General features: G+C 34.7%; 1 protein-coding gene across 2 annotated transcripts in view; it reads left to right on the top strand.

Annotated features, from left to right (window-relative positions):
* CenB1A (Centaurin beta 1A) overlaps window positions 1–13,141 on the top strand; it is a 627,189-nt gene that overhangs the window by 437,898 nt on the left and 176,150 nt on the right. For both annotated transcript variants that reach the window (XM_090408048.1, XM_090408046.1), the window contains one exon: window positions 3,334–3,498. In XM_090408048.1, the coding sequence (XP_090264174.1) occupies window positions 3,334–3,498 (165 nt within the window). The remainder of the gene's footprint in view (window positions 1–3,333; window positions 3,499–13,141) is intronic.

The following is a 13,141-nucleotide window of genomic DNA, read 5'->3' as shown; positions in this document are numbered from 1 at the left end:
TATATGTATATATATATTAGATTATTAATTGTGTGTGTATGTATATATTTATATGTGTGTGTGTGTGTGTATGTGCTTTTTGCCTTTTCTTATAATTTATAAGCCAATTTTTTAACCATCATCATGGTTCATTATAGATATGGTGACTATATGTCCTTTATTTAAGAGGACAGTCCTTTATTTCACTGCTCTGTCCTTTCAATTTATTTTTTTTCTAAAATGGCCATTTTGTCCTTTATTTTGTGTATTGAAATAATTTGAATATTGATGCCAACATATTTATAGATGCAATTCATAAATTTAACCAAACCTGCACTGATTATTTAAATAACTGTCCCAGTTATTTAAACAGTCTGGGCTTTTTCGTGGAAATGGAGGTATTTGAATGGATCCTACTATCAGAAAACCCTCTGTGGGTAAAGATCGAGGAAAGCATTTTGTTCATTTCCAGTGACTGGAAATTAAATATAAATGACGGCAAACTATTTGATGAAGTTTCGTGTATTAAATGTTATGTCACCAGCGGAAAGATCGAAGATGGTGACAAAATGGCGAGTCCTGTCATCGTAGATGGGTTGAAATTTTTAAATATTACACAGATAAACATGTATCTTTTAAAACATTTTAAAAATCATTGAATTTTGCTTATCTCTCCCTGGATCTAATGCCCCTAATGAACGAGTATTTTCATTAGTGAACAATATGTGGACCAGTGAAAAAAACCATTAAAAATCAAAACATTGAAAGCATGCATTTATACCAAATGCAATTTTGACATGGATTGATTACAGTTTTATGAATTTTTAAAACACAAACCTGATTTATTAAAAAGAAAGTTCACTCTTGTGAAAAGTATTAAAATTAAGTTTTTTAAAGTAATAATATGATTGTTTAAAATGCTATATAACACATATTTATTTATAAATTTATAACATTTATTATATTTTATAATAAATGTTATAAAGCTTTTTAGTTTTGGTGAAACAAATAAAAACAATCTGCTTTTTTTATTATGAAAATTTCTGATTTGTCCTTTATTTTCTCCAAAAAAAAAAACACCATAATTATATACTATGTTGCTAACCTGCCCAAAAAATAAAACTAACCAGCTGATCTTCATATCATACAGTTCGATGAGGATAACCTAGTTACCTTCAGTTCTACCAAAATGTAGTTGCACCTTCTTTCATGCAACCAATATCTAAACCCACCTTCCCTTATTCTCAGTAATTATACACCAATCACTAGACAAAATCATCTCTCTCTCTCTCTCTTTCTCTCTCTCTCCTCTGTCCTTGGACTGACAATTATCTCTATCCTTTCCTTTCCTCAGCCTCTAAACTAGGCCTCATTCCTCCCTCCCCCCCATCTCAAAATTCTGCTTTTTATCTATCCAGCTACTGTCTGTAGCTGGATAGATTTACTGTCTGTAAATCTAAAATCTACCCCTCCTTCGAGTGCTGTTTACAGTCACTCAGAAAGTTCTTCATGCTATTCAGATGATTAGCTGATAGAGGAACCCTATCTCACTGATCCACTCCACTCACTTTCCTAGAGAAGAACTGTTTCAGCTCTATATCTTTTCTACAGATACTTCCATATACATTGCCTCACCAAATTGGCATACATCATTCCTGTGCCTGTTAAAACATGAGCAGTAGCTGCTCAACATTCCTGTACAATCCAAATGCAAACACACTTAACTTGCTTCTGCTTTCCCTCTTTTATTCCGTTGGCCTGTGTTCTCTGAGACTGCCTTCCTCACAAAGTGTTTCCCAACCACAACCACCAGCTCTTCAAGGAAAATGTTAGTAGGTTCCTTATTTTCCAGTCCTCATCTTCACTCACTCACTCTCTCTCACACACACACAGTTAATGCTGTAGATTCTTACATTCTTTCAGGCTATATATAGCCTAATTGTTTTTAGGTGGCCATAATGGATGGATTGTTTAAGAATTAATTAATGTCCCTGGAAACACTACCTGGCCATGCTAGAATTGCTGAACCTTTGAGTTGTTTCCTGTGTTTGACTGTGATGATCTTGCTATATAAGATTAGCTTGTGATTAGTTTTACATAAAAAAATGGCCCTCCTCTTTACATGGGATATTGCCTTCATTTTTTTATTTTATTTACATCACCCTAAGTGAAAAGCAAAGTAGGATTATCACATGGAAACACTGAGATTGTGTATACTGCAAAATTAAGAAAATGAATTTAATATCTTATGCCATTTGAAAAAGGAAACACTAAACTGATGCTATAAGAAAGTAATATATTCATTAAAAAGTCGACCTGAATTTATGGAAACAAGATGATCTCATACAGAGGGAAATCATGTGTCTAATAGACCATGCCTTGAAAATCACCAGGTAAAGCAGACATTCTGCTATACGAAAATACATCTTGTTGAAATAAGTATTGGGACACCTCTGTATTAGAATGAAACATGCTGATATATTTCTGTGACACGTGTCTTCTGCTACTATAGCAAGGAAAAAACAGACATCCCCCCCCCCAAAAAAAAGTGCTTTACATACAATGTCAAATCAATGGCCTTCTTATTCATGATATTAGTAATAACAGACTTCATCACCAGCCAAAAGACCTTGCAATTCACTGGTATAATATACTGACCTCACAGCTTTAGTTCCTTTAGTTAAATCCAAACAAACATCACCTGAAATCACTAGGTACTGTTTGGGCTTGGCTCCATGATATGGAGTGAAGAATCATGTAACACTTTTTCTGATTGTATGGGCAAAATGTCAGTGTGGCAGATGCCTAAAATGAACACTTCATATCAGTAACTTTTCATATAACAGTGAGACTTCTTTTAAAGTGATAATATGACATGAGGGAAAAACCAGTGTGACTGTCTTAAATGGAAATCATGGCATGGACAGAATTACATTCCCTATGTAAAAGTTTAATCTCAATGTCTTTTTGGAGAATATGATATTATACATTCTCAAGATAGCCTGAATAGAAATCAGGGTATGAAATTATAAGCACTTCATTAGAATGTAACTTTTCAAGTAATCATTTGATTGCAGTAAGAAAACGTCCTGCAGCAAACATGAAATTCAGGACAGGAGAGGTACAGCTAATGGTATAGCTACCTGATGTTTGCAGTGAGGTGAGTCATCCTGTTAGCACATATTTTCTCATTTTTTATGACTCAGTTAATGTAATCCAATTGATACTTAGTGTAATTTAGTGGCTAAATGCCATGATTATAATTGATAATAAAATACTTTTTCATACAAAAGGAAATCTAGTTAAGTACTTATTTCTTATTAAATAGTTATCCTTTATTATTCCATTCTTCAGGGGAATGGGTGTGCATATTTCAAAGGTGCGATCATTAATGTTAGATGCTTGGGAGCCAGAATTATTAAAAGTGATGGCAGAACTGGGGAATAATGTAGTGAATAGAACATATGAAGCTCATATAGATGAAACTGTAGCTGTGAGGGCAACCCCTACTTCTTCCAGGTGAGTAACAGAATTTAAAGTTATCAGTTGTTTTTGTTTTTGCCAAATACTTGGAATTCCTAATATTAAATTTGATGTTATTAAAATGAAATATGAAATAGCAAAGTTTATATGCATGGCCACTCACCATTACCTTTAATCACACCTTTTTTTTTTTTAACCTTGTGTGCTGCTATGACCTTTTCTGTTCTTGTGCCAATAAACCAACCAACCAACCACTAGTTTTTCCACCTTTAATGTAGTTAGAAAACTGATATTCTTTTGTTCATCATAAACAAAGCAAATGTAGTTGACAGAAGATGCATGTTGATAGTAATACAATGTAATGGATATAACATTCCTCGAGAAAACAGATATGATAAAAGGAAGAACTACTAATGATTTCAGATGAGTCGTGTTCTTTCCAAATGGAAGGTTCAGAAGTAATGGTAATCAAAACTACCACAAGTTCCTTTGAGACCACTTTGGTGTTAGTAAACTACACATTTTGTGAATCACGTATGGTGATGAAAGTATTAGAGATAGAATACGTATTTGGATTAATCTGAAAAGAATTCCAGAGCAGCATTGGTTTGATAAGGAGACTCCTTACTCAGTAACCTATTTATGTTTATAATAGGATGACAATTGTATTAGATATGCTTATTTAGTAATTTTTCTAGGTTTTGCAAAGACAAAACTAATGTTGAAAATACTTTTCTGTTCAGAGCAGCTTTTAACAATATTTTATATATTGGCAATTTGGTTCAAAGTTTCAAAGTCAGTATTAAGTTTTTTAATGCAAGAGAATTTCAATGAGTTGGTGAATTTGGAATGTAAATGATAATATCAGTTCATTTGATAAGTGTAGAGTAATCTTGACAACATATGAATTTTGTATATGGAATTTATTTCTCATTTTATGCAGGGAAGGTGGAAAGAGGATGAGAAGGCATTCATGGCAGTTGAGAATGAATGTAGTCAAAAAAGGTGGTGAGAGTTAAATTTTTCTACCATTGAATGTTGTGTGATTGGAATGGGTTGTCTTTGGAGGTAGTAAGTGCAGGTAGTGTGAATGAAATAAAGAAATGGTATGCCAGCTAGTATAAGTAATATGTGGCCTACCTTGATAAGTGTCAGATTACCTGCAGATCCCTGTTAATATTATTAATAATAATAATTGTTAGCTTAGATCTCCTGTGATGAATCCTACTCAGAGATATGTCCCTAGATAGTATTACTAAAGAACACACAATATATTGCCATTAGCCAGTAGTACATTTCTTTTGAGAAGTAAGACAGTGTGATGTGTGTTTTGATAGCACTGAAATTCATAAGGTGATTCTTTCCCCACTAAAGGATAGTAAAGAGATTTCGAATATAAGGCATTGGTTATGGAGAATCTGGAGGCTTGTAATAAATTTGAACTTCATAGTTTATCAACTGACAAAGAGAAATGAAGTTCAATCATGAGTAGTAGTCGTATAAATTGTATTTCAGGTAAATGGAAATGGGCATTTATGAACAGGAGGAAGAGAGTAGTGAATATACAGAACTCTAGAGATCACCAGCATTTATTGGGAAATCTGACATGTATTGAATGACTAGAAAGGAAGCTGGTGATTCAGTTGCAAAGTATAGAAGACATGCCATAAGATGATTGTGTACTGTCTATGCTTCTGTTCTAGACACAATGAAATCCTTAGAGTATTATGAAGTAAACATGAGTTTCTCCAAATTTTTTCATGGCTTGGGTCCTGAGGTGGAGATGGGGTGTAGATCCAAGGCAAAATCCATGTTACTGTCACTAGTTATCTTTCTGGGGCCTTTGAACAATGAAGTAATTTGCATTTGATGATCTGTTTCATGATTTTTGAACTAAAGTGAGAACAGTTGGCTATTAGTATGATGGCTGCTAACTCTTAACACTTTTTTTGGAATGAGCTAAATATAGGATTGTTTCTATTTGGACAGGTAGATGACAGTTGAGAGGAAAAATTGAAAAGCCTCTAGGATAGGTCTCGAGCGTTATTTTTGAGCAAAATAGAAAGAACATGATCGTGGCAAAGATGACTTGTTGGTATCTAAACTATTCAAGATTTTTTCATTTCTTTCTGAAGGAAAACTAGGGGATGCATGCAGCAAGCAGGTCTTGGTATAGTAAAGTAAGAGTAGAGTAAGTTAGCCTTGTCTCTGTGATGCTATAATAATAATACCACCTGGTGGAAACATGGATGGACAAAAAATTGGGCCCAGTAGCCTTGGCAAAGAACAAGAGAGCTTGGGTGATATGTGAATTGGAAGTGAGTTTTCTGTGTTTTGTCTTTTCAAAATCAGATATGGATTTTCTTGATATAGTTTTAGCTGTTGCAAGTTCCAGTTAGGATGAGTAAGAAGTTGGAGTTTTTTTTCCCTTTAGACAATGATATACTGATTTTTTATTTTTATTTTTTTTTTTTTTTAATTCTCAGCACACCTGTTAAAGAATCAAGGCTTGAACAGGAATTTTGGATGGAATGGCAGGAGGGGGTAAGGAGCTACAGCCTGTAAGAAGCATTTTTGTTATCAGCTTTTGCGAATGTTTGGATCAGGAAAATCATAAAAATGGAAACTAATCCAACCATGGAAAGAAGAAGTTATAGAAGTCATCCAGTATGACAGCTTTGTAATGCTGCCAAATTGCTGGATGAAGATCATTCTTCATGGTCTGAATTACCAAATGGAGAATTCATAGTATATTTGAAAGGAGAGCTGGCTAATAAAAATTTGGGGGTGTTAGCAGGATGATGAGGATGATCTAGTATTCTGGTGTGTAGGTGGACTGTCTATATTACATTGTTGCTAACATCAAATACATCTGTATCCCCTACCAGATTTTTCGGTGGAATTGGAGAAGAGAAGCCCATGGGAAATGTGGACGTTGAAGTCACAAAGGAAGATCACTGTACAGTTTTGGGTATTTTCGCTGCAGAAATCAAGCTTTAATGATAAGTAACTAAAGAAGGCTGAGTGGCTGTTAGAATGGATGGCAGTAGAACAAGAAGTGAATCTAAAGAATTTTGGCCTGGAAATTTTGAATCTGTGTGGATTGAACAGTGGATGAGGGGGGGGGTAAAAAAATTCAGGTTTAGCATTCTCCTTCAAGAGATGTTAGTTAATTCTGACATTCATTGAAATTGAAAGATTTGTGTCAAGTTTGTGCATTTGAAGTGGATAATTTTTAAGTTCACCAACTGAGTTTCCAATAAGTGTATCATGTATGGTGAGGATAATTAAGTGTGGTAGTGCAGATTGAGGCACAAATGTTAATAATATTAGCATTGTTTGATTTTTTTTTTTTTTTTGGTATGTGTTGCGAGATTGTATTTGTTTAAAATTTTGTGATTTGCAATAAAACTGAATTTGAATATTGCATCAGTCATCACATATAAACTACCTATATAGAAGAACTTCTTCATGTGTAGTCTCAATAGTTTTTGTGCATACCACCATCCTACAGAGACTTCCTCCAAGCATAGTCTTAGAGTAAGTGGTGTAGGATTATTTGCTATCTGGTAGAGAAGTGTTACTAATTCATTTTTATCGAGTTCATTCCAACGTCCTATCTAGTGACTAGACTTTGGAACAATTTCTCTGTTGTATCCTCTTATTAGTTAATGTCTGGGTTCATATAGTATGTTTAGCATGTCTTTGAAGGATTTTCTCCACACTGCATATTTGAGAAGGGTGGGAAGACATTGGAATGCTGGTCAAGAATTTATATAATTAGCACTCTCTTTATGTACAGTATTTACTCGAATATAACCCACTTTTGCATATATCTCGCAACCTTGATTTTACTTTATGAAAAAAGGAATTTTTTCAAAAAAGTTTTGCACATACCTTGCACATGAAAAAAGTTTAAAACTTTAAGAAATAGATAGTGAATGTTGTTCTGACAGTTTCAGATATTTTGGAATTCAGTTGAAGAGAATCAGCATTTCAACTCAACAATCATCAGCTTGCCTTTGTCATTGAGTCACGTTATCTTTTGTTAATACCACACCAATCTTCATATCATTTGTTAATACCGCACCAATCATCATATCAGTTATCATTTGTGATAACATAGCTGTGCTATGTATCACAAATAGCCACTATCAATCAAACACTCCTCAGTTTTGGCATATCACACCAACAACAATAACAAAAAACTGTGAAAAAAAGTGTCATAATGCTCACAACTCGAAGTGAAAAACAGCAATACACAACATGCTTGCAATTACAGGCAGATGGAAGAAAGTTGCCTCCTTATGTAATATTGAAAAGGTAAACAATGCCGAAGGGGAAATTTCTCCCTGGAATTCATGTATCAGTTCAAAAAAAAGGGTGTATGGATAGTACAGCAGTTCAAGATTGGATTAGAACAGTTTGGAGCAAGCATCGAGGGGCCTTATTTCGACGCCCAGCTCTCCTCATTTAGGATAGTTTCCACAAATTATGACCTGAAATAGTAAAACAACTTTTGGATGTAAAGACAGATGTGGCCATTATGCCTGGTGGTCTTGCACCTTGTCTACAGTGTTTGGATGTGTTAATCAACAAACCATTCAAGGACTACATACGAAAATTCTACACGAGTGGATGGCAGGCGGCAGCTATGACCTGATCTCAGCAGGGAAGATTAAGAACCCATCATTAGAACTGTTGTGCAACTGGAATATATTTCATCAGAAATAACTGCTAAGAGATTTTTAAAAATTGGCATCTCTAATGCCTTTGATGAGAGCGAAGATGATTCTATTTGGGTAGATGACCTTTACAATGCACATGAGAAAACTGCTCTCGAGACCGGAAGTAGCAATAGCAAATATGAGATTCTTGGTAAGTCATACCCATTTTCGGTTTTTTTAAATCATGGTGATCTTATGATTCTGAAATGATAAAAGAAAAAATAATAATGAAACTGTTTGCTTTAATTTAATTATAGAAGCATTGTTGCTAAAGATTCAGATATATCGCATGATGAAAGTGAGTGGCCGATCGTGTGAAGAACATTGATAATTAAAATTTAAATGCATTCATTTTATAAATAATGTCAGCAATTATAAATTGCAATGAATACTGAGGATTTACTTATAAACATCAGTTTAGTTTTTTTTTTCCTGAAAACCTTAATTTCTGAAAATCTCCACATATATCTGGCACCACAATTTTTTAACTTTAATTTTGGGGAAAAAGTGTGTTATATTCAAGTAAATATGGTGTGAATATATTCCACCAGCCAGTAGTATAAATACGTTAGGAGTGAAGGGAATGAATGATGAGATTAAGAATTTATTTTTGAAGAAGAGGTTATTATGAAGGCAGCATAAGATGAATGGTAATAAATAGTTGCATGAAGCATACAAAAAAAACAGGCCAAGAAAGTGACCTCCTTGGAAAAAAAGCAGAAGTACATTATAAGGATCAATTAATCAGCAAGTCCAAGAAAATTATCAGGCAGATCTTTTGATATGTGACTAGTAGAAGAAAGAAAGATTGATTGTGGGAGGATGATATTAGTTGGTAAAAAAAGTAGTGGTCACCATTGCAGGAGAACAGCAAGGGATGTTGTTGTTGTCGAGTCCATTGAAGAGCTTCTAGATATGATTGTAGGCTTGTAGAACTGCTTTGGCCATCTGTTGGACTTTGATGGAGTGGAGCTTTTCTATGGGGTTATTGTCAACTTTCTGTAGAGCACAGCAATTATTGGACAAGAATAAATATGGACAGGTATTAGTTTGACTCCTGGAGAGTTCTTGCATATTTTATAGCTTCTAGTACTGTCTGGCTGAATTTTCCTGCCTTTAAAATGTTCTGGCCTTAGTCTGGTGATGATTGTGGTTATTTCTCTATTTTCATTAATTTCGCTGATTTCTTGCTTCTTCTTGATAGTTTGTTTTAACAATCTTATTTTTGCCACAGAGTTAGCATCAGTTAGCAATAGTGGGTGTAATTTTTGAGGTAAGCATCTTGCTTCTTTCGGTAGTCTGTCTGCTCTCTCATTGCCTTCAATGTTTACATGGGCTGGTATACATTACAGTATGCAGTTCTTTTTTTTCAAATTTAAAGTTGTTAGATGTTGAATTTCCTGTGTGAGTTTTGTTTTTCCATTTTTTAATTCTTTAAGTGCAGATTTTGAGTCACTGTATATGGTTATGCCTTCTGTAATGTTTATTACTGGATTAGAGAGATAGAACTTTAGAGCTGCTTGTATGGCTGTTAATTCCCAAGCGAAGTTTGAAGCTTATTTTCCAGCTGTGGATTTGATTTGCATTTCCTCACCTCCAAGTAGAATTAATAAAACCCCTGCTCCTCCTTGGTTAAGTGCTTCATCAGATGATCCATCAGTGTAGGCGATTACTTGGTTTAGATTATTTAAGTGATGTATAGTGTCAAGTCCTTTTATTTTCATACTGTGAATCCTTTTTTGAACAAGGTTATAGGAGATTTAAGTTAATCATTGTATTTTTGGTGGTATAGTGGAAAAGAATGGCTCTTTGCTTATTTCAATAGACGTGCTCTAAGTTGATCTGTTTTCTAATTTCCTGATCATATTTTAAAGTAGATGATCTCTTTAGTCTAGATTTTCCTACCCAGGCATTGAAAGTCCTGAGTGAGATGTGATCCTGTTGTTGGCTCCTGATTCCGTTAGGGAATTTAACTGTGGAGAATTTTCTTCTGTCTTCTAGTGTGTGAAGTTCACACTCTTGTTGAGCTTTTAAATTATTTGCAAATGAGACTGCACCTGTAATAATTTATTACAGGTGCAGTCTCATTCTACACCTGTAATAAATTAGTCTCATTCGCATTTTATTTGCAAATTAGCAAAACTAGACAGAGTACAATTAATGATTGTACTCTGTCTAGTCTTCCTTTTGAGCTAGTAGAAGCTGGAGCCCAGGTGGATGAGGCATATTCCATAGTGGATCATATGAGTACCGTGTATGTAGTTTTGAGTGTCTTTGGTTTTACACCCCACTTTGTTCCACAAAGCCTTTTGATCTTATTTTGGTATTATATATTTTGATTTGGGGGTTGTAGTTATGTCTGTTTTTTCTGTCAGTAGAGAAGATACTATACTCAGTTTTGTTTTTTCTGGGTTTATCTGTAATTTTAGTTCTTTTGCCCATCTTTCTAAGCCTTTTTTTGATTTATTTAGTACTTTTTCAGATTGATTACTGCTCTTATGGCAGATTACTATATTATCCACATAGCATGCTATTTTTGTGTCATTTATTATGTTAGGATGAATATTGTTCATATAGATGAACAATATTCTATGCATGTTGGAATTAATTCCAGTGACTTTTATTTTTCTTCCTTTCATGAAATCTGAAATCCAAATTAATGTGTTCCCCTTTATTCCAGTATCATATGCAATTTTTATTAACTTTTGTCTCCAAACACAATCGAAGGCAGCTGAAAGATCCAAGAAGATTGCTGTTGTCTTCTTTGGTGATTTTTCTTGGAAGCCATCTATGATTGATTGGCAAAGATAAAGTAATCGATCTTCTGTACAGGTGATAAGACCTGTACGCAGTTTGGTAGCAGTTGATCTTGTTATTTTCTAAGAGCCAGTTCATGTCTAGTATGTATTATTCTTTCATTTAGTTTAAAGAGAGTACTAGTTAAAGCTATTGGTCTCAAACTTTTACAGTCACTTGGATTTTTGTTAGGTTTTATTAAGGGTGTAATGACATGTTTTACAGATATTTGGCAGTTTACCTTTATTCCGGTGTTAAATATCTTCAGAACATAGTTTTTGGCTATTTCTCCCATATTTTTAATCCTATGTCCAAAGATAAGATCAATTCCAGGTGTTTTGTCAGAGTCAATTTGACTAATTGCTATAATAGATTTCACGGTTTGATATGAACACAGATGATTAAGAAAATAACTATTTATTAACTTAAAAGCTAATATTTTGCTGGTATTATATCCAGCATCTTCAGCGCACACAACACAAAGTTTGTTACAAATGCAAAACAACCACAATCCGGTGTAACAGTGGGGCTAGTAAAAAAGAAAAAAAAAATTCAAAGTTTTGAAATAGTAGTCCAAATGATAGTCTTAGAAAGTTTGAAAAAATGAAATAAAATAAAAGTAATAAATATTAATTTGGTCTTAAGATGACTGTCTCCCAAATCTTTGGTAAATTTATACAGCCATACTTGTTAAGGTTTGGAGTATGTTTTAAGGCTTCTGTTGATTCCAGGAACAACCTCTAGGTTGTTCCTAGGTTGCTGCTCAACTTTTATTCTCTTTAAAACTTTCTTACATGTAATTCTTTTCGATATGAAATTCAATTTTATCCTGCTCAAGACTAAATAGTGATCACTTCCAATTTCAAATACTCTGTACACTGGTGTCCTGCACCAGGGAGAAAACATCACTATCAACAATAACACAGTCAATGAGACTTTTCTTATCCCTTGCCTCTTCTCTCCATGTGAATTTGTGCACATTTTTATATTGGAACATGGTGTTAGTAATAACCAGTCCATGTCCTGAGCAGAAATCCAACAGATATTTGCCATTATTATTAGCTTTGCTCTTTTCTCCAAATTTTCCTAAAATATTTTTGTATGTCTGACAATCATTTCCTACTCTGCTGGTGAGACATGCTTCATGTTACCTGTGATTCTGGGGCTTCTTTTGTCTGAAGTACCAGCAATGTACCACAAGGTAACACTACTGGGAAGGCTGTCTCAAATCCCATTATCATTAATGCAGTAATATCAGTGATATAACTAATTTATGCATTAAAATATATTTTATTTTCTGTTATATTACTTCTGGTAATACTCCAATTAAACCCTTGTTAATTTCATGGCTGTCATTTTTTTAATTATAATCCCATTCTTGAAAGGTTCTAACTTTTTTTTTAATATCCTCTCTCACTGATATAATAATATCAGTGATATAACTTAACTTTCCTCAAGGGCTCACTTTAGTGAGTACGGGCATGGCAAACCCGAGGTACCTGATGCTGGACCATGCCTTACTTCATGTAATATATATCTGTTATATTATTCTGTAGACTGGTCCCTCCTCTTCTTTCTTTGCTTCTTTCTCCTCTCCTTGCTCCTTCCCCCTGATGCTATTAGAGTATTCGAGGGCTAGGGATGAGTCTTTCCTATCTTGCTAAGTCATTTCGTCTTATGCAGCCACCGAAGGAGGCAAGCTAGCCTCAATAGGTGCCAGTTCCAAGCTCGGATAAATGCGAGGGTTGATGTCAGGAAGGGCATCCGGTCGGAAAACTTCAGTGCCAACTCAGACTATGATTATGAGTTGAAGAGAAAATGATATAAGGGCTAGGGCATACCCCTTAAGCGACGCGCAGCCACATCGCCCTACAGCTGTGAGAAGTGGACGAGGGCTACTGCGTCAAGGGCCGGTGTGGTTAAAGAAGCGAGCCCAGCAGATGGAGAGGATGTTGCGAGTGGGAACACTGAATGTTGGAAGCATGACTGGAAGGGGAAGAGAGGTGGCAGACATGATGAGGAAGAGGAAGTTGGACATTTTATGTGTGCAGGAGACAAGGTGGAAAGGGGGAAAAGCAAAGGAACTGGGAGATGGATATAAATTGTTCTACTCTGGAACGAATAATGAGGGAAGAAATGGTGTAGGAATTGTGGTG

This window comes from Typopeltis vanoorti, chromosome 18, assembly GCF_054136105.1.
Source record: "Typopeltis vanoorti isolate ZY-2024b chromosome 18, IOZ_Tvanoo_1.0, whole genome shotgun sequence".
NCBI lineage: Eukaryota > Metazoa > Arthropoda > Arachnida > Uropygi > Thelyphonidae > Typopeltis > Typopeltis vanoorti.
This window is presented reverse-complemented; position numbering and strand designations above follow the sequence as displayed.